This window comes from Ovis aries, chromosome 8, assembly GCF_016772045.2.
Source record: "Ovis aries strain OAR_USU_Benz2616 breed Rambouillet chromosome 8, ARS-UI_Ramb_v3.0, whole genome shotgun sequence".
NCBI lineage: Eukaryota > Metazoa > Chordata > Mammalia > Artiodactyla > Bovidae > Ovis > Ovis aries.
This window is the reverse complement of record NC_056061.1, coordinates 76,979,662-77,006,719: the sequence shown is the minus strand read 5'-3', so window position 1 is coordinate 77,006,719 and position 27,058 is coordinate 76,979,662. Positions and strand designations below refer to the sequence as shown.

At 39.7% G+C, this 27,058-nt stretch overlaps 1 protein-coding gene across 34 annotated transcripts in view; it reads left to right on the top strand.

Moving 5' to 3' along the window:
- The window catches only part of SYNE1 (spectrin repeat containing nuclear envelope protein 1), a 492,315-nt gene that overhangs the window by 394,740 nt on the left and 70,517 nt on the right, over positions 1-27,058 (top strand). For all 34 annotated transcript variants that reach the window (XM_060419830.1, XM_060419826.1, XM_060419828.1 and 31 more), the window contains 5 exons: positions 2,993-3,227; positions 5,046-5,240; positions 9,551-9,676; positions 12,923-13,078; positions 24,791-24,949. In XM_060419830.1, coding sequence (XP_060275813.1) covers positions 2,993-3,227; positions 5,046-5,240; positions 9,551-9,676; positions 12,923-13,078; positions 24,791-24,949 — 871 coding nt within the window. The remainder of the gene's footprint in view (positions 1-2,992; positions 3,228-5,045; positions 5,241-9,550; positions 9,677-12,922; positions 13,079-24,790; positions 24,950-27,058) is intronic.

Here is a 27,058-nt window from a genome sequence, read left to right as displayed (position 1 = left end):
CATTTCAGTCACTCAGTAGTGTCCGACTCTTTGCGACCCCATGAATTGCAGCACGCCAGGCCTCCCTGTCCAGCACCAACTACCGGAGTTCACCCAAACTCTTGTCCATTGAGTAGGTGATGCCATCCAGCCATCTCATCCTCTGTCATCCCCTTCTCCTCCTGCCCCCAATCCCTCCCAGCATCAGGGTCTTTTCCAATGAGTCAACTCTTTGCATGAGGTGGCCAAAGTATTGGAGTTTCAGCTTTAGCATCAGTCCTTCCAAAGAACAGCCAGGACTGATCTCCTTTAGAATGGACTGGTTGGATCTCCTTGCAGTCCAAGGGACTCTCAAGAGTCTAGTTGTGATTATAATTAATTTAGTCCCCCCCGCCCAAAATAGAAAATAAATCATTATTTTGATTAAGAGTGTGTTGGGTTTTTTTTTCATGTTTTGGAACCAATTTTAGTCTTAAGTGGATATTTCTTTGGAAGTACATGAAAGATTTTCATGGTTAAACTTGGAACAACAAAATTTGATGCCATATTTATTCCAAGGAAGCCAAACTTAAATGTGAGCTTAACTAAGAATTTAAGGCCTTTAGAATAAGACATATTCAAATGCAGTCAACTTATCTTTTGCTTTATCCTCCCTTCTCTGTGACAATATTATAAAAGCTCACATCATTAAGTAAAATAAAATTTAAAATTCATGTGCAAGCCAACATCTATTCATTTTAAATGTTAGCAGGGAAAAACACCAAGGAGATGAAAATATGAGGATTGGATCTGAGGATAATTTTGGAACGTTGCTAGTGGGGAAAAAAAATTCAAATGAGAGCATGTTGACAAATAAGAGAGGTCCTAGATTACCAAAGTGTTGTGTTTTAAAGGTTTGCTCATCCGTCTTGTTTTTGAGAGTTCAGGTTCAGCCCTGAACCCAGTGTCAGATCTTGAGTAGTTCCTCATGCTGTCAGACAGCTCCAGACAGCTTGGTTCTACAAAGTGAAGAGGAGGCTCCAGAGAGACCCTGAACGCTAGCCGATAGGGAAACAATATGTATGGTATTCTTCATTTTTACAGAACATCCTCAAGTCCTGGAGATGTTGTCAGAGATGACAGATGCTTGCATCGTTAAGGAAGTGTCATGAACCTAATTCATCATATTTGACCTTACAGATATGTCCACCTATTCTGATACACTCACTGTTTGCAAACACTGATAGTCTAACTGTTACTACTGTTTAATTCATCATATTTAGTTCTATTGCAAATAGATGATAAACATCAGAATTTTCTTTCAGAAACAGAAGCACTGAATAACACATTTGGTTACAAAATCAAAGTTTTTAGTGTGTGTGTTAGTCTCTGAGTCATGTCCAGTTCTTTGTGACCCCATGGACTGTAGCCCTCCAGGCTCCTCTGTCCATGGAGTTCTCCAGGCAAGAATACTGGAGTGAGTAGTCACTCCGTTTTCCAGGGGATCATCCCTACTCAGGAATGGAACCCATGTCTCTTAAATCTCCTGCATTGGCTGGCGGGTTCTTTACTGTCTGAGCCACCAGGGAAACTCAAGTTTATAGTAGCCCTAGGTAATATATCAAGAATATAGGAGTCCAGAATAATAAATCTAATTCAGATTAGAACCCATCCACAAGAAGAAAGAAAAGCAAAATGAGTAAAATAGAGAAACAGCAAGTAATGTTACACTTTAGTACTAAAATATGTGACTAGAACTATAATCTACTACAGTCTATTTGGTACTGGAGAAACCAGTTCTAGAGCCACAGTTGGCTGCTAAAGAAAACATAATTTAAAAAAAGAAAAAACCACCAACATTTTTTAAAGTTAGGAAACACAGAGGTAGGAAGAAGCAACTAAAAGTTCTGAGATTAGTCAGCCTTATATTGAGAAAGCTTAAATAAAATTTAATGTCTCTAAGTATATGGACAATCTTTATTCAAAAATGATGACTAGACAGTTTACATTTTTCTAAGAACGAGTAAAGTGGGCTTAAAATGTAGAAGGGATGTTTTAGAATGTGAAATAATTTGCTAAAGATTAGGGCTGTCCCTTGTGAGGGAATAGTGAGAGTTTATGGAGTACAGTTTTTTAAGTATTTTTAAACAACATAATTTTATTTGAGTGGTTTATGATTTCTAGCTAAAATAACCCAGTTTTGTTCATCCAAAGTGGTTTATAAGTGTAGCTGGAGACAGAGGTTGTAAATAAGCTGGTCTCTTCACTTTCTCCTGCTGTGGCATACATAAGATGCTGCCATGTGCTGATACGTTGTGATGGGCGTGTCCAGGGGGGTCATTCCCACTGAAGCTGCTGTCTTATGCTCTATCCCCTCTCATGCACTCAGAGAGAATGACAGTGACCTTACACATATGTCTACCTATTCTGACACACTGACTGTCTGCAAACTGATAAAGTGAAAGTGAAGTCACTCAGTCGTGTCTGACTCTTTGCAACCCCAGGGACTGTAGCCCGCCAGGCTCCTCCGTCCATGGGATTCTCCCGACAAGAATACTGGAGCGTGTTGCCATTTCCTTCTCCAGGAGATCTTCCCGACCCAGGGATTGAAGCCGGGTCTCCCGCATTGTAGGCAGACGCTTTACCCTCTGAGCCACCAGGGAAGTCCTGGTGGGCTGATGGCTTGACTGTTTTTTAATTTTTCTAATTACATTCAGAAGAGCTGACGGTAGATCATAGCATGACATATGAAGACCCCTGTCCTAGACAGGGCTTCCCTGGCAGCTCAGATGGTAACGAATCTGCCTTCTGTGCAGGATACCTGGGTTTGATCCCTGAGTCAGGAAGATCCATTGGAGAAGGGAATGGCTACACACTCCAGTATTCTTGCCTGGAGAATTCCATGGACAGAGGAGCCTGGTGGGCTACAGTCCATGTGGTGGCAAAGAGTTGGACACGACTGAGCGGCTAACACTTTCACAACACTTTCATCAGGATAACCGTGGTTTTCCTTATGTAATTATTTCTTCACCAGGGATGAGTTTAACCTGAAATTGACCCTCCTCAGTAATCAGTGGCAGGGGGTGATCCGCCGGGCCCAGCAGAGGCGGGGCATCATCGACAGCCAGATCCGCCAGTGGCAGCGCTACCGGGAGATGGCAGAAAAGCTCCGTAAATGGCTGGTGGAGGTGTCCTGTCTGCCCGTGAGTGGTCTGGGGAGTGTCCGGATACCACTGCAGCAAGCAAGGGCCCTCTTTGATCAAGTGCAGGTAAGGTACAAAGCAGGCAATTTCTAAGCCTCTTCCGTGTGTTCGCTGCATGCTTTACCCTAACCCTGGTTCTTCAGGATTCTAGAGTGACACTGGAATGGCAACAAACATTGTTCTCAAATGTCCGCAGAAATATACAAAATGATCCATTACAGAGTCCGTATTTAACAGTGAAAGTCCCAGCTTCTTCAAAGACTTCACCCCCAAAGCCCTCTCGGCAGCTCACTGAGTCCCAGTGTGGATGGAAATGCAGTGGCAAGGACAGGAAAACCTGGCAGTGATAATACATATTTTACTCATGAGCCGTTTAAACATGAACCTTAAATATTCCAGAAAAGGTGAAAGGGTCAGCCCTGGGTGGGCTGTTTGTCCATTCCCCTTACTTTCACCACCTGGGAGTTTGGGACTCCAGCCTCTTAAATAGAGACCTCCTCATCCTCTCATCGGTCCCTCCCAGGATATTTCGTGAGCTTCTCCTTTCTTAAAGGTCATTCTCTGCTTCCTGTCTCCTCCTCGATTCTCTGAGAAACCCCATTTCTGCACATGGCTTCCGCGACTCCCTACCAGCGGATAAGGGTCACTTTGGATCTTCTGGTCACATTTACCTCCTGAGCCTCCAGCTCATGCATCCAGCCACCTTTTAGCTTTATCTGCATCACAGACATAAGATACTTGGTGGGTTCCAATAGCATCTATGATCCCTGAACCAACCAGTCTCCATCAATCCATTCCATGTGTCCAAACCAAGAAAATGTCATCACTGGTCTATATCCATTAGCAACCCTAGAGTCCTTCTAGAGCTCAACTCTTCTTTTTTCTCACGCTTCTTGCAGCTTATATCCCTCAAGTCTTCATCCCCACTGCCACTGCCTTAGATGAGGTGGTCATGCTTTCTTCCCTAGATAGGCAAGCGCTTCCTAACCTATCTTTGTTATTGTTGCTTAAGTCTCTAAATCATGCTGACTCATTCTCTTGCAACTCCATGTACTGTGGTTCACTAGGCTTCTCTGTCCATAGAATTCTCTAGGCAAGAATACTGGAGTGAATTGCCGTTTCCTTCTCAAGGGGATCTTCCCGACCCAGGGATCGAACCTGCATCTCCTGCATTGGCAGGCACTTTCTTCACCACTGAACCACCGGAGAAACCCTAACATGTCTTAGGGTATCCGATATATGACCATCTTCCTCTCCATTTTCCACCTGATGGCTTAATACTCTTCCATGAATCTCAGTCACTTTTACTATAAACATCAATCTCCTCTTCAAGGTCTGGTCTTGCCTTATCTTACACCACTCACTTATAGACATCCTACATTCTAGCCACTGGCAACTGAGTCCAGTGTCCTGAACTCATAATTTATCCTGTCGCGCGAGTTTGCCCATCCTCATTTCTCTATGCGGAAGGTGTTCTCTCCTTGACTTCTGGCCTCATCACACCAGATCCTTCTTCATCTGGTTGTATCCCCATGTCTTTTAAGACTCATGAAGCTTTTGCCTCTTGAAGAAGCCTCAGTGTGCCCTCCAAGTGGGTCAGACGTCGCTCTGTGTCTCTTTGCATCAGCCTCATAGAGAAGTCTTCCTGTTGCATCATGACTGTTTAAAAGCTGGCAACAGAAACTAAGCCCTGTTTGTGGATTTCTCATTTATTTATATGTTCCTTCACTCAGGCCCATATGGGCCCACTCATAGGGTCAGTAAAGCTTTGAGGGGCAAAAGGCATGTTATGGATGCAGAAATTTAGGATTATTTAGAAACACTTTTAACGGGGATATGGTGAAGAGAAGAATGAGAAAGTCAAAAATCTCCGGTTCCTTTCAGTTCAAAGAAAAAGTGTTCCTGCGGCAACAAGGCAGCTACATCCTCACCGTGGAGGCTGGCAAGCAGCTTCTGCTTTCGGCTGACAGCGGGGCTGAGGCCACCCTGCAGGCCGAACTCGCTGAGATCCAAGAGAAATGGAAGTCAGCAAGTGTGTGTCTGGAGGAGCAGAAGAAAAAACTGGCCGGCTTGCTGCAGGTAAGTTCAGCTCTTCCCTCCTATGGGCCTCATGAGGTTTAAAACGCCCTCGTAACAGTTGTGCTGCTTCCTCAATGTCGTTATCCTGTGAATCAAATAATGCTGATCATTACATCAGACCTTGCAGTATTTTGATCCCCTGTGTCTCGTTTAAGACTTTGTCCTGTCTTGCCTCAACGGGAAAAGTTTCCCATTCTTCAATAGTTTGTCTTTCAGGAAAATCCCCCAACAAAGTAGTTTTAAATCTAATAAGACCGTCCAAGTGATGAACTCTTGATTCATGATGAGTGCTAAGCCAGGAGCCATGAGATGACTTTATAAATCCAGACAAGAATGCAAAGAGCAGATTCCACTCCCTAATCTAAGAGTCTAAACTGGTTTTCGAGATTGATATCTCTTCTTTTATAGCAAGGGAAAACTATCCAAGAAGACACTCTTGATTTGATCTTAGCTTATCCAAGCAGGTTGCTGTAAGATAAAATCTCAAGGAGGTATATTAAGCCCGTAGTTGGATACAAACAGCATGCTGATAATACAGAAAGTTTAGGGAAATGTAGATTTATCAGACCTCCCACAATGTGCTTTTCTCCCTCACTTTCCAATTCTTTGCGTAAGACACAATTAAATCAGCAGTTGAATGAAGGTATGGGGCTCTAAACTCAGATAAACCTAAGTTAAAACCATAAGAAATGAGGTCACCTGGTGAACTCAACCTATCAAAGCCTCAGTTTCCTAATCTGTAGAGTGGATATGATCACATCTCTTTCATAAGACCTTGTGAAGATTTAATGAAATAATGAAAGTGAATTATGTATCAAAATACTTGGTACATACTGAGTACTCAACAAATGATGGTAATTATTGTCAATATTATTAACATCTTGAAACTGAACATGTCTAAATACTAAAGTTTTATATACATTGATAATCACCAGCACTTTAATGAGATCATTTATTAAATCTGGCCTGTCTGTTTTTGGATCAAAGGTAATAATAATAAAGTTAATGAAACACATTTTGCTTTTTTTTCTCTGAATACTTAATGTTTGCACACTCTTTTTTTTCTATTGAATTTTATTGAATAATATATTACCTTCTGTGCAGGAAGCAATGAATCAAAAATGCCGCCCAACATATGTTAGAGAATCATTATTTACACACCGCAATTCATCAGTAATACAATATGCCTTATTCTTTTTTCTTCTTTTTTGGCTTTCAGTAAAGGATTAAAAACATTGTAAATCATTCTGTAGAGAGCATGTTAATCATATATTTTTCTTTATTTGTGATTGACTTTTGGACACATTTCTAAGACTTACGAAGATGAGATGGCTGAGTCATTTCATTTGCTTTCCTTGTCTGTTGTTTGTTGGCATATAAAATATCTGCTTTGATAAATGTTTGCAGACCATAACATTTAGTTATTTCCTTATAATTCATTTAGTAAAATTCTTGGTTATAGCTTTAGCATCTAATCCATCTTTGGGAAGGGGAATCCCTATTCTCTTGTTAAAGTTGTATTTTTTATTTTTGGATCATATATTAGATCCTATTTGCCTAAGAAAGAATTTATGGAGCTAAATTCTTATGTTTCTACAGTCTCATGTTACTGTATCTTTTCACCACAGCCATGATGCTTACCTATTTTCACTTTTAATTGAATGCTGAGTAAATATGCCAGAAATACAGTCATCATATTTCTATGCCCTGTGTGTTGACCACCTTCACTATTACCTCTTAATTCCATTATGAAGAATAAAAGCTGACCTTGTCTCTTTTTAGATCAGTGAACATTTCTTGCGCACATGTTGAGATTTCAGTATGTGAGATGGTTTAATTGAGAATGTTGTTCAGCTTAAGCAGAAAGAGAGTCTGTTATCTGCCCTAACCTTGCTTAGTATTGATGAACTAAGCATAGCCTGGGAACACCAAGATATTTTAATAAAGGGAAGTTGGAACAGTTCTCTCCAAAACAGACAGCTGGGACTTTTGGGTTTTGTTTTTGTTCTTTCTGGTGAATGGGAAGAAGGAATGTGGTTATATACTCTAGGAAGTTCCCTGAGGGAATTTTTTTTAAAAATGAAAAGTTTGGGCCAAACTGTCAGTTCATTTAGAAACCAAAAGACATTATGAGCGAGGAGGTAAGGTGGCCATTATGTCTCAAAGAAGACAGTTGAAATAGCAACTGCATGTTGTTATGGTGAAAATAAGGCATCAGGAGAAAAGATAGAAAGAACTCAGACAGGAAAAGACTGGTGATGAAAGATAGTCCAAAGAATAATGTGAAGAGAAAAGTAGCAGAATTTGGCACTAGACTGATGACTAAAAACAACTCAAGTTGTCTCTGGAACTCAGTAATTTAAGTTGTGGGAGGGCGAAGGGAGACCAGGAGTGTAGAGTATCAGACAAACTGAAGGGGATTTGTTGAGTTGGATTTAATTGGCACAGAGACCCCAGATGTGGGCAATTTACTGCAGCCTACCAGGCTCCTCCGTCCATGGGATTTTCCAGGCAAGAGTACTGGAGTGGGGTGCCATTGCCTTCTCCGATTTGTACATAGGGTGCTGTAAAGAATCAGGTCTTCATCATGGTTGCTCTCTCTCTCTCTCTTTTTTCTTTTTTTCTTTTACTCTTTTTTTAATTACCCAAGAAGTCATATGGCTAAAAAAAAAATTCAGGTAAGAACTGAAGTACAGAGAGTAAAAAAAATTAAATTACCCCTACATGACACTATCACTCAAATCCAATTCCTAGTATCTTTCTTAGAGGTAACCTTTGTTACCGATGGTGTGTAATATTCTGAAACACAACCACAGCATGTATGCTTTCTTTTGTCAGCACCTAGGAGAAGGCAATGGCACCCCACTCCAGTACTCTTGCCTGGAAAATCCCATGGACGGAGGAGCCTGGTAGGCTGCAGTCCATGGGGTTGCTGAGAGTCGGACACGACTGAGTGACTTCACTTTCACTTTTCCCTTTCATGCATTGGAGAAGGAAATGGCAACCCACTCCAGTGTTCTTGCCTGGAGAATCCCAGGGACGGGGCAGCCTGGTGGGCTGCCGTCTATGGGGTCACACAGAGTCGGACACAACTGACACGATTTAGCAGCAGCAGCAGCAGCAGCAGCAGCAGAGATCTACCACATTCCTTACAATCATGTTCTTTTCTCTTTTTTTAAAATTAATTAATTAATTTGGTTGCTCTGAGTCTTAGTTGCTAGATCTCCAGTCTTTGTTGCAGCATGCGGCTCTGTTGCTGTGGCATGCGGGATCTAGTTCCTGACCAGGAATCAAACCTGGGCCCCTTGCATTGGGAGCATAGTCTTATCCCCTAGACTACCAGGGAAGTCCCAATACTCTACCTCTTTACCTGTTACATTCTCCTTCAGAGTACTGATCCGTACTGACATATAAAATGTGCATTTAAAAATTCTGAATTCTCTCTGCCTCTACATTTTTTGCTTTAGTTCATACTGTTTATGTATTGAACTGAATCAGAGCCAGGTTTATATTACCTTCACATTTCATATCACTTCTCTTACCTAATATGTATTTTCACCCTGATAGAGATTCCATATCCTCTTTTCCACCCCCTTATAGTGTGTTGAGATAATAAAGACATGAGTGCAGTTATGGGTGGGCTTAGAGGCAAAGTAGTGTGTTTATACTCTTACCTGTGTAGACTGATTTGGATGCAGAAAACATTTCTGAAAACTCATTATGTTCTGGGCATTGTCCTTGACATCTTGACACCTATTGTTTCCTTGCATTCTCTCACAATTTTTGAGAGTTTGTGTTATTTCCGTTTTCATAAGGAACACTGCAGAGAAGGCAATGGCACCCCACTCCAGTACTCTTGCCTGGAAAATCCCATGGACGGAGGAGCCTGGTGGGCTGCAGTCCATCGGGTCGCTAAGAGTCAGACACAACTGAGCAACCTCACTTTCACTTTTCACTTTCATGCATTGGAGAAGGAAATGGCAACCCACTCCAGTGTTCTTGCCTGGAGAATCCCAGGGACGGTGAAGCCTGATGGGCTGCTGTCTATGGGGTCACACAGAGTCGGACATGACTGAAGCGACTTAGCAGCAAGGAACACTGAGACATAGCCCTCACCTGCTTGAAGTCACGCAGATAATGAGAAAAGTTTAGAGCTCAGCTCTTCTGCTATTGATTCGATGGCTATGGATGTGGATGCCTTTGCAGTACTCATCAGTGTAACTTTAATCCATTGTCTGGGAGTTGAGAAGAGAGTTTTTCTTGTTTTCTAACTGCCTATTCCTTAAAATTTCTTTCTCTGCCCATTCTAGGACTGGGAAAAATGTGAGAATGGAATAGCTGATTCTCTGGAGAAACTACGAACTTTCAAAAAGAGGCTTTCCCAGCCTCTCCCAGATCATCATGAAGAGCTCCACGCAGAGCAGATGTGCTGCAAGGTAAGCCACTGGACTAAGCTTTTAACTGTCACCTACCTGTGCTTTGGGGCTTCCCTGGTGGCTCAGATGTTAAAGCATCTGCCTGCAATGCAGGAGACCAGCGTTCGATCCCTGAGTTGGGAAGATGCCATGGAGAAGCAAATGGCTACCCACTCCAGTATTCTTGCCTTGAGAAGTCCACGGACAGAGCCTGGCAGGCTATGATCCATGGGGTCACAAAGAGATATACACAACTGAGTGACTAACACTTCCACTTTCTTGTGTTTCTAGTGTGATGCCTTTGAAAGCATAATTCAGTTGAGCTCCTGGAACTGTCTACATGTAGGTGCAAGTTTCTGGTATCTTGCATTAGGGCAGGCAACTCTGGTGAAACTTGCTTATTGATTTACTGCAGTTGATGAAATTATAAACTAGTTTATGGATTACCATGAGTGAGTCAATGGAAATGTAAACCACAACATTAAAAGACATTTAAAACCTAGATTAAGAGCAATAAAGACAATCCTTCTAAACCGTCCACACCGGACAGTCATTCAGCAGAAAAGTCTAGTTCACATATAGAAGAGTGAGGCTCGGCAGCATGGAAATTCTGTAGACCATGGTCCTTGGAGAAACACAACCTGCCCTCTAGGCTCTTTTCTGTAAGAAAAACAGGAACTATCAGTAGCTGATTTCACTTACTGCGTTGAGACGCACAGTCCTTTGTATCTTCAGGGCCCTCTCAATTTAGAGATTGTGATCAACACCTCAAATGGCACTTGGAGGCCAATCAGTAGCTAATACAGGCTGCCCCCTGCACGGGGCACTCAGTGAGACCAACATGATTTAGTGTCTGCAGGATTTGTTCCATTCACTCCTGTGTAGCCAAGTCAGGTGCCAAGACAGCAGTTCTCTGCTGAGCAATATCCAGATCAAAATAAAGTTATCTTTAAAGATGCTTTTTCCCTCCAATGAAACATGTCCTCATGTTCTCCAAGTCATTTGTAAATTACTATACTGGAATGACTTTGTTTAAAACTTCACACAGATATAAATTATTTAGATTTTGATCAGAAGTTCTCTGTTTCACTTTGTCCAAGAAGTCAGAAGCCTTTAAGAAAGATTAATTTAAAAAAAAAAGATTTATTTATTTATTTGGCTGCACCAGATCTTAGTTGCAGCACACAGGATCTCTATTTGAGGCATGTAGAATCTAGTTCTCTGACCAGGGATCGAACCCAGTTCCCCTGCATTGGGAGCTCAGAGTCTTAGCCACTGGACCACCAGGGAAGTCCCAAGAAAGATTAATTTTTAAAGAAGTCCAGAAATCATTAACAGAGTAGCTATAAGAAGTTTTCTTCAGTATTAAAATGTGAAGATGATCTTTGAAACTGAAAAGAGGCAGGTTTAGGAAAAACAAAGGTAGTGTACTTTACGTCACGGATGATAAGGGAGTGAAATATTATCTAGAGATGTAAAGTCAGTACTATGCAAAGATTAAAAAATATTTAAGTCTTTGACTGTAAATCTATGACAAATGATTAAAGAAAACTTTCAACAGGCAGGAATGGGCATTTAGTGGGCCCCTGTGTGCCCATGGCTGACCAGTGTTATCTCAGTTGGCATGAACGCAAAGCTCCTGAGGACAGTCTGTTATTTCCCTTCTACAGATGTGGAAAATGAAGCAGCTAGAAGTTTAATAACTTTTCAAAGTTGGTAATTATCAGAGTTTCCTGAATCCAAAGGCTGTATTTTTATCACACAAACATCTAAAATGGAGTGCGTGAGTCTGTAGTAGCTGGTCCCTGGTGGTAGTGTTTCTTTTTTAAACACATACACCAAATCTGATATTTGGGTTTGGGGTAGAGTTGGAAATTGGTATGAAAAAGAAGAAAATCTTTACATTGATATGGGAGTTTAATATGACTATAGATATAAACAGAAAGGCTGCAAAAATAATACTCCCGGATGGTTTGGTCTTTCAGCCAAACACTGTTACCATGGGACCTTAGGTCCCAAAATACACAACAGTTACAAACACGCCCTGCTATTACGTTTGGAGATTAGAAGGATGCATTTCAGTCCAGCTTTCTGCTACTCTTTCCCCCAAACCACCTTAGCAGCAAAACAAAGCAATTACCTAGAAAATTCTGGCTAAAACCTAGTTTGCTTAAATTGCCTGAGAAGTTAGCCTCAGACTACCGTTAATTATCTTTTCCTTTGGAAACTTGTCTCCTGTTTGATGAGACAAAAGAGAAGGTAAAAGCTGTGTGAAATATTCTACTCACGAACAAAATTAGCTGGAATCTAAAAACATCAACAGCTGGCAAAAAGCAAGAGCTATACAAATTGTAAAACTAGTCATCTGCTCAAAGCATTGCAAAAACTGTTGAAAAAACATTCAAATATTGTTATATGGATTCTTTTTCCTGAAATTATTCCCCCAAAGGACAAAATACATATTTTACCAGTAACTGAACAATCTCTCTTCTTCTGCAGTAGACATATTCAGTTCATTATTTTAAATCAAGTAATACCAGCAACACATCTTTTTAGCTACAGTGTATCAATAAGTCTGTAGCAATTGATAGTGTTTGAAGAGGAGAGGTAAATCTAGTAGTTTGGATTTTTTAAAAGTATTCACAAACATGATCAGTCACTAGAGACAAAGGTAAAGGATTTTATAAAGCTGATTTTAAAAGTAAGATCAATACGGTGATGAAACTTAAACTAGGAAAGACAATCAGAAGTGGTCAGTGAAGTGGAAAATAGATCTCCATTTCCAGTTAGGAAAGATTCTGCAAGCAACCTGGTACTATATCAGAAGAACCTGGCAAATTATCAGATTATGTAGGAAGCAAATAAAGTGCTGAGTTGGTCAAAAAGTTCATTCAGGTTTTTCCATGACCAACCCAATAAGATACCAGTTTGGGTGTTCAAACAGAATGGAATGGAAAGGTAATGACATCAAGTGCCAGTGACAAGTCACTTTCGTTTTGTCCAACTCTTTGCGACCCTGTGGACTCTAGCCTGCCAGACTCCTCTGTCCATGGCATTCTCCAGGCAAGAATACAGGGTTGACATGCCCTCCTCCAGGGGATCTTTCTGACCCAGGGATCAAACCTGAGCCTCATGACTGCTGCATTCCCGGGTGCCACCTCGAAGCCCAGAGACATCAAGAGGGGAGTTCAAATACGCTTGAGAAATTGGTGATGATAGATGCCCGTGGGTATTCAAGTTTTGTGCTTTCCTTAAAAAAAAATCTAGGAATTGGAAAACGCAGTTGGGAGCTGGACAGATGACTTGGCACAGCTGACAGTGCTGAAGAAGGCTCTCTGTGCTTACATCAGCGCAGATGATATCTCCATCCTTAACGAACGCATGGAGCTTCTGCAGAGGCAGTGGGAAGAACTATGCCACCAGGTGAGACAAACTCTAGACACTCAGCATCCGCTCAAAAAGGCTGAGAACTAGATTATTTGAAATGTCTGTGGCTGTGTCCACATTTGGACCCATCCCATTTGGATAGAGGAAAACTCTGAGCTTATTGTGACAATGCTTCAAATTTAGACAATTATTTCTTAACACTCTATTTTAAATGTATCCAAACTGGATTCTCTTGCTCTTTCTTTTACTGGCTGTCAAAATATTTTTAAAAGGAAGTACAGTTATGTGGTACAGAGATGTGGTTTTGCTAGGTTGATATTGGTGGTCCCTTTCATACTTAAAATAGGTAAAAAAGCATGGTTTTATTTGCAGTTTTAGCTGATGCTATGAGTGGTTTGTATGTGTATGCATGCTCAGTCACTTCAGTGGTTTCCAACTCTTTGCAACCCCATGGATTGTGGTCCACCAGCCTCCTCTGTCCATGGGATTTTCCTGGCAAGAATACTGGAGTGGGTTTCCATGCTCTTCTCCAGGCAATATTCCTGACCCAGAGATCAAACCCATATCTCCTGCATTCAGGAAGGTTCTTTACTGCTGAGTGACTGGGGAAACTCGGTTTTGTACATTTAACATTTCTTATTGCTCTTGATTTATGATAGTTGTTTCCTCACAATTCATGGGTATATGACATTTTTAGCCATACTTGACTCATTTAATAAGTGCATGCAAAGGGCGTGCAGGGTAAGTCACTTCAGTTGTGTCCAACTCTTTGCAACCCTATGGACTGTAGTTCACCAGCCTCCTCTGTCCGTGGAGTTCTCCAGGCAGGAACTCTAGAGTGGGCTGCCATGCCCTCCTCCAGGGGATCTTCCTGACCCAGGGATCGAACCTGCATGTTCTACATCATCTGCTTTGGGAAGCGGGTTCTTTCCCACTAGTGCCCCTGGGAAGCCCACATTCTGTGTGCACAATACCTTAAAAGAGATCCCAGAATGGGTTTTGATTTGGAAATGAAAGAGAAAGATTGCTGGAGTGACAAGGAGTGGAGATCATACATTTCAGGGAGCGGGAACCATGTCTGTAGGGTTCCCTACTGTACCTTCATCGCCTTGCCTGGCACAAAATAGTTTACGATGCATATTTGTTAAACGAATCAGTCACATTAATTATTGTGAATTTCACAAGCTATAGTAGATGTCCCTACTGTGTAGTTTACCATTGAGCTGAGACTAAAATCGGTTAAAAAGAATTTATACAGTGAAGAGGAAAACCAGGTATAAGTAAAACAATATACAGAATGTAAGCAAACTAAGGACTGTGTGGATTGCAAAGAATAAAGGAAGCGCTTATTGAACTGGATAAATCTTGAACTGAGCGCTGAGATCAGAGTGGAAAAGACGGCTTGGTATAGGGGGAAAAGTGGATGTGTTAGACAAGGTTGGAGCCTGAAAAAGGTACAGGAATAGAGCAGAGAGAGAACCTGGCTGGAGAAAAGTAGCTGTGGGAAGGATGAAATGGAGAAAAATTCTGGAGTACACTTAGCAAGTGCACACGCGCGCGTGTGTGTGTATGTGTGTGTGTTTTTGAAAGAAAGACTTGTAAGAGATGATTTTCGTTAAGCACGTCAATGATTTGCATTCGAAATTCATTTAATCACGTTTCCCAGGGTTGTACATTCTCAGTGAACCCAGTGAGGTACTTAAATGGAGTGTGTTGATATTCGTCACACTTTATTCTTTTCTGAGTCTTCAATCCAGAATCTATACCATCTAGTAAATTTTTTAAATTTTTTTTAATGTAAAGATTTTGTCATAGCATATATAAATAAAAGTCATTGGGTGGATATAGTCATTCGAGAATGATCATAGCAGTGTTAAGTTACCCTTGTGAGCTTTATTCATCCGTTTTTCTTAAAACTGAGACAAGTCTAGCACTGCTTGCTGACTCAGTACTTTCTAATAGATCATGTGAAATGAATTAGACTAGATCCATTTCTCTAGCTAATTGAGGTCTGTGACGCTTTCAGAGCCATAACACTTTAAATACTGGCTCCCATCACTTTCCCAAACCTACCATGAGATCCTCTACCCCAAGATCTTGCTCAGGCCATTCTTCTTGCCTAAACTTCCTGCCCAGACTATTCATTCCTTCGTTTTTTATTTTCTAATCTATCCCCTTCTCTTGAATTCCAACACTCCTATGCTGCCACTGTTTGAGATGCTCAGACCTCTGTATTTTCCTGTTTCTCTGAACTCCCGAATATCTTCTGGTCTATGCCATCGTGTGATAGTACACTGTTCCTTTGTTGCTCCCTTCTTCTCATTTTCTTTTTGTTTGCAACTGGATTTGAAGACTCTGAGGCTCTTGAGGACAAACCTTTTCTTTGCATCTCCAGTACCTAGAACAGCTGAGTGTTCATTTATACTGTTGGTTATCAAGATAGGATTTTAGGACATTCATTTTATTTCTTACGTTCCTCTAAATGTAAAATAATGACAAGGTTTCTGAATATTTTGGAGAGTGAGAAGATTAAGAGTATGTAATACTTTTTGGCTTAGGAAGACTAGTACTATGTATGAAAACCATCGTGTATAGAGGATGCTCCCTTCCAGTTACAAGCTGAACAAGTTCCAGGAATTTAACGTCCAGCACGGGACTACAGTCAACAGACCAGATTATGTACTTCAAAGTTGCTAACGGAGTATATCTTAAGTCTTCTCAGTTCAGTTCAGTTCAGTCGCTCAGTGATGTCTGACTCTTTGCAACCCCATGAACCACAGCACGCCAGGCCTCCCTGTCCATCGCTAACTCCTGGAGTCTACCCAAACCCATGTCCGTTGAGTCAGTGATGCCATCCAACCATCTCATCCTCTGTCATCCCCTTCTCCTGCCTTCGATCTTTCCCAGCATCAGGGTCTTTTCCAATGAGTCAGCTCTTTGCATCAGGTGGCCAAAGTACTGGAGTTTCAGCTTTAAATCAGTCCTTCCAATGAACACCCAGGGCTGATCTCCTTTAGGATGGGACTGGTTGGATCTCTTTGCAGTCCAAGGGACTCTCAAGAGTCTTCTCCAACACCACAGGTCAAAAGCATCAATTCTTCGGTGCTCAGCTTTCTTTAAGTGCTCTCACTACACATCAAATAATGGTAATTATGTGAAGTGCTAGAAGTGTTGATTAACCTTGTGGTAATCATTTCACAGTATATATGAGTATCAAATCATCACATTGTACATCTTAAATTTATACAATGTTATATGTCATCTATATGTCACTAAAGCTAGAAAAGGACAAAAAGTTATGTTGTAAAATTTCTCAGCAGACTTACATATAGCTAGGCCACAGTCTGTTTAGAAATACATTCTGAAAGCGCCTGTTGATCATATAACATTCTGTGAAGAGAATAATACCTTGCACCTGTGAGTAGACTAAGACAAGTAAAAAAAAGAGGAAGCAGAAACAGTGTGTCTAGAAACCTTCTATATTGAACGTCTTAAGGCCTGAAGCTGAAGCATACTCTTCTCACATTGCTTCAGTCTAAAGATTCCCTTGTAGCTCAGTCGGTAAAGTGTCTGCCTGCAATGCAGGAGACCCATATTTGATTTTTGGGTTGGGAAGATCTCCTGGAGAAGTAAATGGCTACCCACTCCAGTATTGTTGCCTAGAGAATCCCATGGACAGAGGAGCCTGGCAGCCTAGAGTCTATGGGGTTGCAAGAGGCAGACACGACACAGACAAGGCTAAGCACAGCACACAAACAATTAAATCAGCAAAAGTTTAGTCATGTGTATTCATACCAGAGTTGCCAGGATATAACCGGAAGGAGAAGTATAGACCAGTTACTACTTCTTGAGTTAGTGTTTCCGGAGAACTTCTGTCAAGCATGCAACCACAAAAGGAAACGAGCTTGTGCCTATGTCTCAGTTTAAAAAGTTAAAAACTTTAGTGAAGCAAGGCATAATCCCCTTGTTAAAGACCAAGCAGTGTGTTCATATTCCAATGAAAGCAACTGGTGAGAAGTACGAACTGACTGGGGCTCCAGACGAGGAGGAGAGGGCTGCCCTGTGCGTGACCACTGCAGAACTGAGGTAACGGAAAAGTGTCCTGCCTTCAAGTAGAACCCCTGAAAGGACTGTTGTGCCTGTAGATAGTCATGGCTTCCACTTGCTTTCATTCCCGCTTTGGTTTGTAGAGCTGTGTGTAATTCCAGCTGAGATATAAATATATCATCATTGTAATTGCTCGGTGTTCTTTCAGATTGTCATGGTAAAAATATTTGAAGCAGAAGAGGATGTGTTTCCTGTTCAGCTGCCTCACAGTCTGGAGGTTTTAGCTGGTGTTTGTCAGCTGTCGGTGGTGCAATGTGTTTAAACCCTTGAGAAAACACAAGTATGTGCTAAACTGATAAATAAGTTGAGGGCTTCCACTGACCTCAAAGAACAAACCAAAAGGAAAATGCTGTCCCCATTATCAATTTAAACCTTTTGAAAAGCTTTTGGCACCAGTTTGTAACCAGTGTTTATGGCCTACCTGTTCCTTCTTTCAACTGCTACTCTGTGAAAGCAAGTAAAATGAAAATAACATTTGCGTGGTATGTGAAAAAGACTAGAAACATGTATTAAAGCTGCTTCATGAATACATGTGTGCCAAAGAGAAAAAAGTGTTAAAAACGCAAATTTCGTATATAGTTGTACTACCAGTAGTAATAGTAGTTAAGTAGGCTTAACTTTTGTTGGGCTTCCCTGATGGCTCAGGTGGTAAAGCATCCACCTGCAATGCAGGAAGCACCAGAGACTTGGATTTGACCCCAGGATTGGGAAGGTCTCCCAGAGGAGGGCATGGCAACCCACTCCAGTATTCTTGCTCAGAAAATCTCATGGACAGAGGAGCCTGGTGGTCTATGATCCATGGTGTTGCAAAGAATCGAACATGACTGAAGTGACTGAGCATTTAACTTTTGTTAGCTCTAGGATGTACTGGTCACTTTCTTGAATCACTTTCTTGTTTGAAGAGTATATTCTGTTATGAGCCTACAGCGTTCCAGTGCATAAGACATTTCATATAGCAGGCACATGTTTACGCTAAGCCATAAACATTTAATGAAATTTGGGACAAATGAAAAATTAATTTACAAACAATGAAAATAAAGCTTAAGAAAGATGAATAATCTTGCCCTGGTCATAATCAGTAGTAAGTGATAGAGATTGTTTTTGAATCTCACCTGCCTCTGGTATTTGACCATAACATTATATTGCAACGTGTATCAAAAACTCAAGCTTTACTGGTCAACGTGACCCTCAAATGTATCTAACCTCCTCTCTCCCTGTCTCTGAAAACAGGGTAGGTATTACCCTCTTTTGACCTAATACCCACCTCTCAAAGAAGTAGATAATATTTTCTGTTGTGTGGTTGTCTTCCCTGAAGTGTTGTTGCTAAAAGCCCTAGAATTTGTTCTTGCTCATGGCAAGGATTCGAGGGAAGACTCAGAGGCACTGCACAAAGCAGAGCTACACAGCATCTAAAGTCTGAAGGGCAGGGATTTCAAACTTTGTATGGAAAACAGTTGCTTTGGGCAATTTCAACTATGAAAATATAGTTTCAGCTTGGATAGCAGTCAAAGCAAAAATTGTAATATTAGCACGATTCTGATATTCTGTGAATGAAAAAGAAAGTTACATACACCAGAAAGTTCAAAATCATAGCATTCCAGCAGATGGAACTATACTCTGCTGTCAGAGGTTGAGAGGAAACTGGTGCTGGAGGAATCGTGCTCTTCAGGACTGTCTTGGTAGAACTTGATATAGGTGAAATTTGTGTCTAAAACTTTTAATCTGTGTTTTCTTTTTTCCATTCCCGTCAATACCCACAACAAGTAAATGCACTATTGTTCTGCCTCGAAGAAAAATTAATGGTAAACTGAATTATACCAATGGGGAAATACTTAATAGATTCATAAGCATCACCTCTACCCAGAGAAATTTTTATTTTAAAATATCATATTAACTCAAAAGAGTGAATTTCTAATGGTAACATTTCAAAAATTATGGCAGGTTGTGGGGTTTGCTGTCCAGGCAGCTCACTAAGCTGGACCTGGCATGAATATCCTGGGCTTATAGTCTAATTCCCAACTTTTTTTTTTTTTGGAGAAAACTTCTTCAGTATCTTTTTTCAACTGTTTTTTAAATGGAAATATAGTTAATTTACAGTGTTTTGTTAGTTTCAGGTTTTTAGGACAGTGATTCAGAATATGTGTGTGTGTGTATATATATAAGTTTTCAGATTATTTTCAATTATCAGTTATTATAAGATTGAATATAGTTCTGTGTGCTATACAGTAGGGCATTGTCAGTTATCTATTTTATATATAGTAGTATATATATGTTAATTCCCTCCCCGCAGTCACTGTTTCTTTTGGTAACCGTAAGTTTGTTTTCTATGTCTGTTAATCTACTTTTGTTCTGTAAATAAGATAGATCATTTATATAATTTTTTTTGGATTCCACATATAAGTGGTATCATATAATATTTTCCTTTCTGTGACTTACTTCACTTAATATGATAATCTCTAAAGCCATTCATATTACTTCAGAGTCATTATTTTATTGTCTTTTACAGCTAAGAATAATTCATCTGTTGATGAACACTTAGGTTGCTTCCATGTCTTGGCTATTCTAAATAGTGCTGCTTTGGACATAGGGGTACATTTATCTTTTCAAATTATATCTATGCCCAGAAGTAGAGTTGCAGGATCATACAGCAACTCTGTTTTTAGTTTTGAAAGAACCTCCATACTGTTCTCCATAGTGGCTATACCAATTTACATTCCCACCAGCAGTGTAGGAAGGATCCTTTTCCATACTTTCTCTAGCATTAAGTATTTGTAGACTTTTTGATGATAGTCATTCTGACAAGTATGAGTTGATATCTCATTGCAGTTTTAAATTGTTTTTCTCAAACAATTAGTGATATTGAACATTTTTCATATGCCTGTCAGCCATCTGTATGTCTTCTATAGAGAAATGTCTATTTAGATCTTCTGCTCATTTGTTGCTTGAATTTCTTTCATCTTTTTTTTTTTTTTAATTGAGCTGTGTGAGCTGGTCGTAAGTTTTGGAAATTAATCTCTTGCCAGTTGCATTGTTTACAAATATTTTCTTCTGTTCTGTAGGTTGCCTTTTCATTTTGTTTATGGTTTCCTTTGCTGTGCAAAAGCTCTTAAGTTTAGTTAGGTTCCATTTGTTTATTTTTGTTTTTATTTCCGTTACTCTATGCAATGGATCGAGAAAGATATTGCTGGAATTTATGTCAGTAAGTGTTCCACCTGTGTTTTCCTCCAAGTGTTTTTATAGTATTCAGTTTTACATTCAGGTCTTTAATCCATTTTGAGTTGATTTTGGTAGACAGTGTCAGAGAATGTTCTAATTTCATTCCATGTAGCCACCCAATTTTCCCATCAACATTTATGGAAGAGACTGTTTTTTCCCCACTGTATATTCTTGGCTCCTCTGTTGTAGATTAATTGACCACAGGTGCATGGGTTTATTTCTGGGCTTTCACTGAACCATGTGCCTGCTTTTGTGCCAGTGCCATACTGTTTTCATTACTGTAGCTTTGTAGTATAGTCTGAAGTCAGAAGGCCTGATTCTTCCAGCTTTGTTTTTCTTTCTCAAGATTTCTTTGACTGTTCAGTCTTTTGTGTTTCCATACAAATTTTGAAATTTTTTGTTCCAGTTGTGTAAAAACTGCCATTGGTGATTTGATAGGGATTACATTGATTCTGTCAATTGCTTTGGATAGTATGGTCATTCTAACAATATTGATTCTTCCAATCCAAGAACACAGTTTGTTTTTTTTGTGTTTTTTGTGTTTTTTTTTACATCTCTTTGTATAGTCTTCAATTTCCTTCATCAGCATCTTACAGTTTTTAGAGTACAGATCTTTTGCTTCCTTATGAAGGTTTATTCCTAGGTATTTTATTCTTTTTCATGTGATTAGCTCCCATCCTTTTCTAAGAGGCAGAATCACAGAGATTTGGGGCTGTAAGGAACCTTGAATATTATTTACCTAATCAATAACAGAGCCAACCCTGACAGAATTGCTAACTAGGAAACGTATAACACCTTAGAAACATTTTCACATTAATTTGAAAAAGAAAATTCATTAAATAATCATTGAAAAGTAAAACAGATATATGGAAAAATGGCATATATGTATTAAAGCAAAATGTAGCAAAATGTTAACAGTTTTAGTCTAGGGAGTATGTCATAGCTGTCTACCACATGATTCCTTCAACTTTTCTGTATGTCTGATGTTTTTCATAATAAAATGTTTAGTGTAAAAAGGAAAATTGAGAGGTAAGTGTTTAATGCAGTGAGACGGATGGCAGAAGTCTAGCATTATCAACTTGACCGTAGAGAATGTCTGCAAAAGTGGATCATCTTCTTGCCACTCAAATAACATTGTATTTTACTAACATGCCGTTTAATTCAACTAGAAGCATTCCATAATATCTCAACCAGTACTGCAAAGACAAGAGTATTATGAAGTCAGAAAAGTTTATAATTCTCAAAAGGATCATTCTAGTCCTAGAAATAAGAAAATAAATCCATTGTATCTACAATGTATAAGGAACAACAAGAAAAAAAAAAGTCAGTAATAAAAAAAGTTTAAGAAATGGGCATGGAATTTGACCAGACAGTTCTCCAAAGAAGTCATACAAATGGTCAAGAATATGAAAAGATTCTCAATATCATTAGCCTTCAGGGAAATGCAAATCAAAACCACGGTGAAATGTCACTTTATATCCACTAGGATGACTGTAATCCAAAAGACAGATAATGACAGGTATTGGTGAGGATGTGAAGAAATTGGAGCTCTATTGAGAGTGGGAATGTAAAATGGTATAGTATAGGCATTTAGAAAACAATCTGTAGTGTTACTGTACAACTCAGCAAGTCTGCTTCTGGGTATACACTCCCAAAGAAGTGAAATTTATGTCCAGACAAACACTTGCACTCAAATGTTCATAGCAGCATTATTCATAACAGCTCAAAAGTGGACACAACTCACATGTTCGTTGGTAGATGAATTGATAAATAATTGTGCTTTGTCCTGTGCTTTAGTCACTCAGTCCTGTCCAACTCTTGTGACCCCATGGATTGTAGCCCGCCAGGCTTCTCTGTCCACGGGGACTCTCCAGGCAAGAATACTGGAGTGGGTTGCCATGGCCTCCTCCAGGGGATCTTCCCAACCCATGGATCGAACCCAGGTCTCCTGCATTCCAGGCATATTTTTTACCAGCTGAGCCACAAGGGAGTCCCAAAATATGTGCTATACCCACATGAAAAAAATATATTCTGCAGTTAAAAGGAATGAAGTACTGATGCATGTTCCAATATGGATGAATCTTAAAACCATTATGTGAAGTGAAAGGAGCCACTCACGAAGATCACATATCAATTGATTCTGATTATATGAAATGTCCAGAATAAAAAAATGCATAGAGATTCAGTTCAGTTCAGTAGCTCAGTCATGTCTGACTCTGCAACCCCATGAACCGCAGCACGCCAGGCCTCCCTGTCCATCACCAACTCCCAGAGTCCCCCCAGACTCATGTCCATTGAGTCGGTGATACCATCCAACCATCTCATCCTCTGTCGTCCCCTTCTCCTGCCCTCAATCTTTCCCAGCATCAGGGTCTTTTCAAATGAGTCAGCTCTTTGCGTCAGGTGGCCAAACCACTGGAGTTTCAGTTTCAATATCAGTCTTTCCAATGAACACCCAGGACTGACCTCCTTTAGGATGAACTGGTTGGATTTCCTTGCAGTCCAAGGGACTGTCAAGAGCCTTCTCTAACACCACAGTTCAAAAGCATCAATTCTTCGGCACTAAGCTTTCTTTATAGTCCAACTCTCACATCCATACATGACTACTGGAAAAACCATAGCCTTGACTAGATGGACCTTAGTTGGCAAAGTAATATCTCTGCTTTTAAATATGCTGTCTAGGTTGGTCATAACTTTCCTTCCAAGGAATAAGTGTTGTTTAATTTCATGGCTGCAATCACCATCTGCAGTGATTTTGGAGCCCCCCAAAATAAAGTCTGACACTGTTTCCACTGTTTCCCCATCTATTTCCCATGAAGTGATGGGACCAGATGCCATGATCTTCATTTCCTGAATGGCTTTAAGCCAACTTTTTCACTCTCCTCTTTCACTTTCATCAAGAGGCTCTTTAGTTCCTCTTCACTTTCTGCCATAAGGGTGGTGTCATCTGCATATCTGAGGTGATTGATATTTCTCCTGGCAATCTTGATTCCAGCTTGTGCTTCTTCCAGCCCATCATTTCTCATGATAAACTCTGCATATAAGTTAAATAAGCAGGGTGACAATATACAGCCTTGACATACTCCTTTTCCTATTTGGAACCAGTCTGTTGTTCCATGTCCAGTTCTAACTGTTGCTTCCTGGCCTGCATACAGGTTTCTCAAGAGGCAGGTCAGGTGGTCTGGTATTCCCATCTCTTTCAGAATTTTCCACAGTTTATTGTGATCCACACAGTCAAAGTCTTTGGCATAGGCAAGAAAGTAGAAATAGATGTTTTTCTGGAACTCTTGCTTTTCCATGATCCAGCGGATGTTGGCAATTTGATCTCTGGTTCCTCTGCCTTTTCTAAAACCAGCTGGAACATGTGCAAGTTCACAGTTCACATATTGCTGAAGCCTGGCTTGGAGAATTTTGAGCATGACATTACTAGCATGTGAGATGAGTGCAATTGTGCGGTAGTTTGAGCATTCTTTGGCATTGCTTTTCTTTGTGATTGGAATAAAAACTGACCTTTTCCAGTCCTGTGGCCAACTGCTGAGTTTTCCAAATTTATTAGGAAGTAGATTAAGTTTGGGAGGAAGATGCTGGGGTAGGCAAGGGAGTGAGTTCTGATGGGTACAGGATGGGGCAGGGGCCGGGAGTTGTATTGATGAAAATCTTACAACATTCATTGTGCTGGTAGTTTGTAAAACTGTTAATAAATGAAAAAACCACTGAGTTGTACACTTTATAAAAGGACAAATTGAATGGTGTGGAATTACATCTCAGTAAGGCTGTTATATGAAAAAGAAACAAGGATACGTAAATAAAAAAGAAAACCGACAGGGATATAAAAGAATTTGCTCAAAGTAAAGTGGTCAGGATAGAGCTGATCAGGAACTGAGCTCTCCCACTGTGTCCCTTGGTCCACCCTCTTCAGACACCTAACGCTCAACTCATTCTTCCTTCTCTCCTTCCTTCCCTTCTTCCCTATTTTTCTTTCTTTTCCCTTTTCCTTCCTTCTTTTGTCTTTTCTTTTTTTCCTGCCCATTCCCTTCCCCCTTTTCTTATTCTTTTCTTGTTTCTTGTTTATATATATTTTTTTAGTTAAAGTACATTCAGTGATCCCGTATCATAGCTACAGAACCAACTATAGTGAGAAGCTGGATTGTTCAGAACCTTTTATAAGAGAACAGGCATGTGGCTCTTGGGAGGGAAGTAGAGGATTCAGTGTCTCCCACTCTTACTTAATAGCAAATCCTGGTTGTGAAACTCACTAGGCTAGAGCAGTGTCCTGGGACTGAGCCTCTGGGAACAGTGGCCTAAAGAGATTCACAACCACTGCTTGTCTTAGTCCACCCAACAAACTTCGTTTGCGTCTTCCCTCAGGCTATGAGTTCCACTCTGATTATCCTGTTGCATTTTCTCCCATTTTGAACTTTTCAGCTCTCCTTAAGGCGACAGCAAGTAAGTGAGAGGTTGAATGAGTGGGCCGTCTTCAGTGAAAAGAACAAGGAGCTTTGCGAATGGCTGACTCAGATGGAAAGCAAGGTTTCTCAGAATGGAGACATTCTCATTGAAGAAATGATTGAGAAGCTCAGGAAGGTAACAGATGTGTGGCTACATATGTTTCACTCTCTGTAGTGTTTAGGCATTGGTACAGAAGATGGCCTTACTCCTAGTTACTTTCCTGACAAAGGAGAGCTCTGTTACAAACACTTCATCTTTTTGATATAAAATTAATGTGCCTGGAAAGGCTTCCTTGGCATATAAATTATATAGAATATTTTCAATTTGTGATGAAATAGATTGTCTGCTGATAGATAACATTCAGTTTTTGGATTCTGTCTGCCTGTTCAGTAGGAATTATTTATGTGTATTCGTTTTCTTTGTTTTTAATCAGAGTATAATTGATTTATTGTTTGTTTTTAAAGAGGTAAAAATCACTAGAGAGGAACTAAAAGAAAAAATTCCTAGGACCCATTAAACTGACATTTTCTCTATAAAACATGATTTATAGACAGTTACAGGAATGAGAACTTTTCTGGGAATTTTAGCTTCATCTTAATTTCAAGTTATATATGATGATGAGAGTATTTTTTTTATGTTCAAATGTATCAAGAATGTTTTTCATGTCTATATAGGATTGGTGAGATTTAATAGCATTTTAAAATGTTTTTGATGGTTCCAGTGGTGTTTCCACACTGCATTTGAACAATTAATCATTTAAATTTTATATTTCTCTTAAGCACTTATTGCCACCTGAGATACCGGGCATGTTCCTGATTTATTTGTTTGCTATCTGTCTACACTGGAAGCCCCACTGGACTGTGAGCTTTATGGGAACAGGAACTTCGTCAGTTTTGTTCACTGGTGTAGCTCCTGACTTCTCGGAAGTACTCAGCCATTATTTATTGAATAAATAAACAATAGCTTCACTCATTCTGAAAAAATATATAAATAAGTATTAGGAAAAATTCTCTTTGTCTATGAAGTTATTTATATGTTGGCTTTGGGAATTGTATTTTTTTTTTCTCGATGGGTGTGCACAGGCACATATACAGAAAAACAAAAACTCCAAAGCCAAGATGTGATATCAATAACTTTATAGGTTTACACTTAAAAGTGTAAATTCTAAGCATCAGCATTTCAATAGAACATCTTATGGAAAAACCCAAATGAACTTTTTGATTAACCCAATGTATTTAATATTGTAAAGCTTTAAAATGTGGTCTGAGACAATACATATTTCATTTAAGCATCTGTAACAGTTCTACCCTTTGCTGGCTTATGGGTGTCAGAGAATGTTCTATTAGACATGACTAATGTAATAGGTCTTATAGTGAAATTTGCTATAGAATAAATTTTGACCAAGTGTATTTATACTCCAATTAATTTTATCATGAAATTTAAGATCCATGTTTTGGGGGTATGGAAAAAACTGTCTCTTGAGCAAAATGCAATCATAATTTAAAATTTAGAAAAACTGTACCTTGACACACAGATAATTTTGTTATACTCTTTAGTAACATTTAAAATATCAACTATACCATTTTGTATACATATATAATAAGTTATGGACTCTAAAAAAATCTTCATGAGCTTGCACTATGTGGTGTCTCTTTTGTAAAGAAAAATAATAGTCTTGGTAATTTTTTCAACTTAGGATAAAGAAATTAATAAACAGACTGTAACTATGATATGGGTACCTACTGGCATTAACACTCAGCATTTTGCTTTAAAAGACAACGTAGGCAGATTATTTTACTATAAGTGCTCTTCTAGGGTTAGAGTGATTCCATTGACATTAAACGTTTCTCAGTAAAATGATCTCAAATTTGTAATGGCATATTGTAACTATTAATAAGCATTCATTTCATTGGTCTTTGACTCCCACCGGGTTGAAGTAACATAGAAAGGTGAGTGGGTGGGGTACTGAGCCTGAGGACAGCATTCAACCCTGAATTGAATGAAATTTCACTGGCTCCTCCCATTCTTTGGGGGCCCATTTTACTGACTTGAAAAGGTAACTCTGTTCCCAAGGTAATTTTAGAGCAATAGAAGGTTGAAATACCCATAGCCTTATAATACCTGTGTTTGTATATTATTTTCATGAGAAAATATTTGCTGCCTGCCTAACAGACGCTTAAACCAAAAATGAAAAAGTTGATTCTAAATTTTGGATGCTGTCACTATGACAAGAAACTAAGAGGA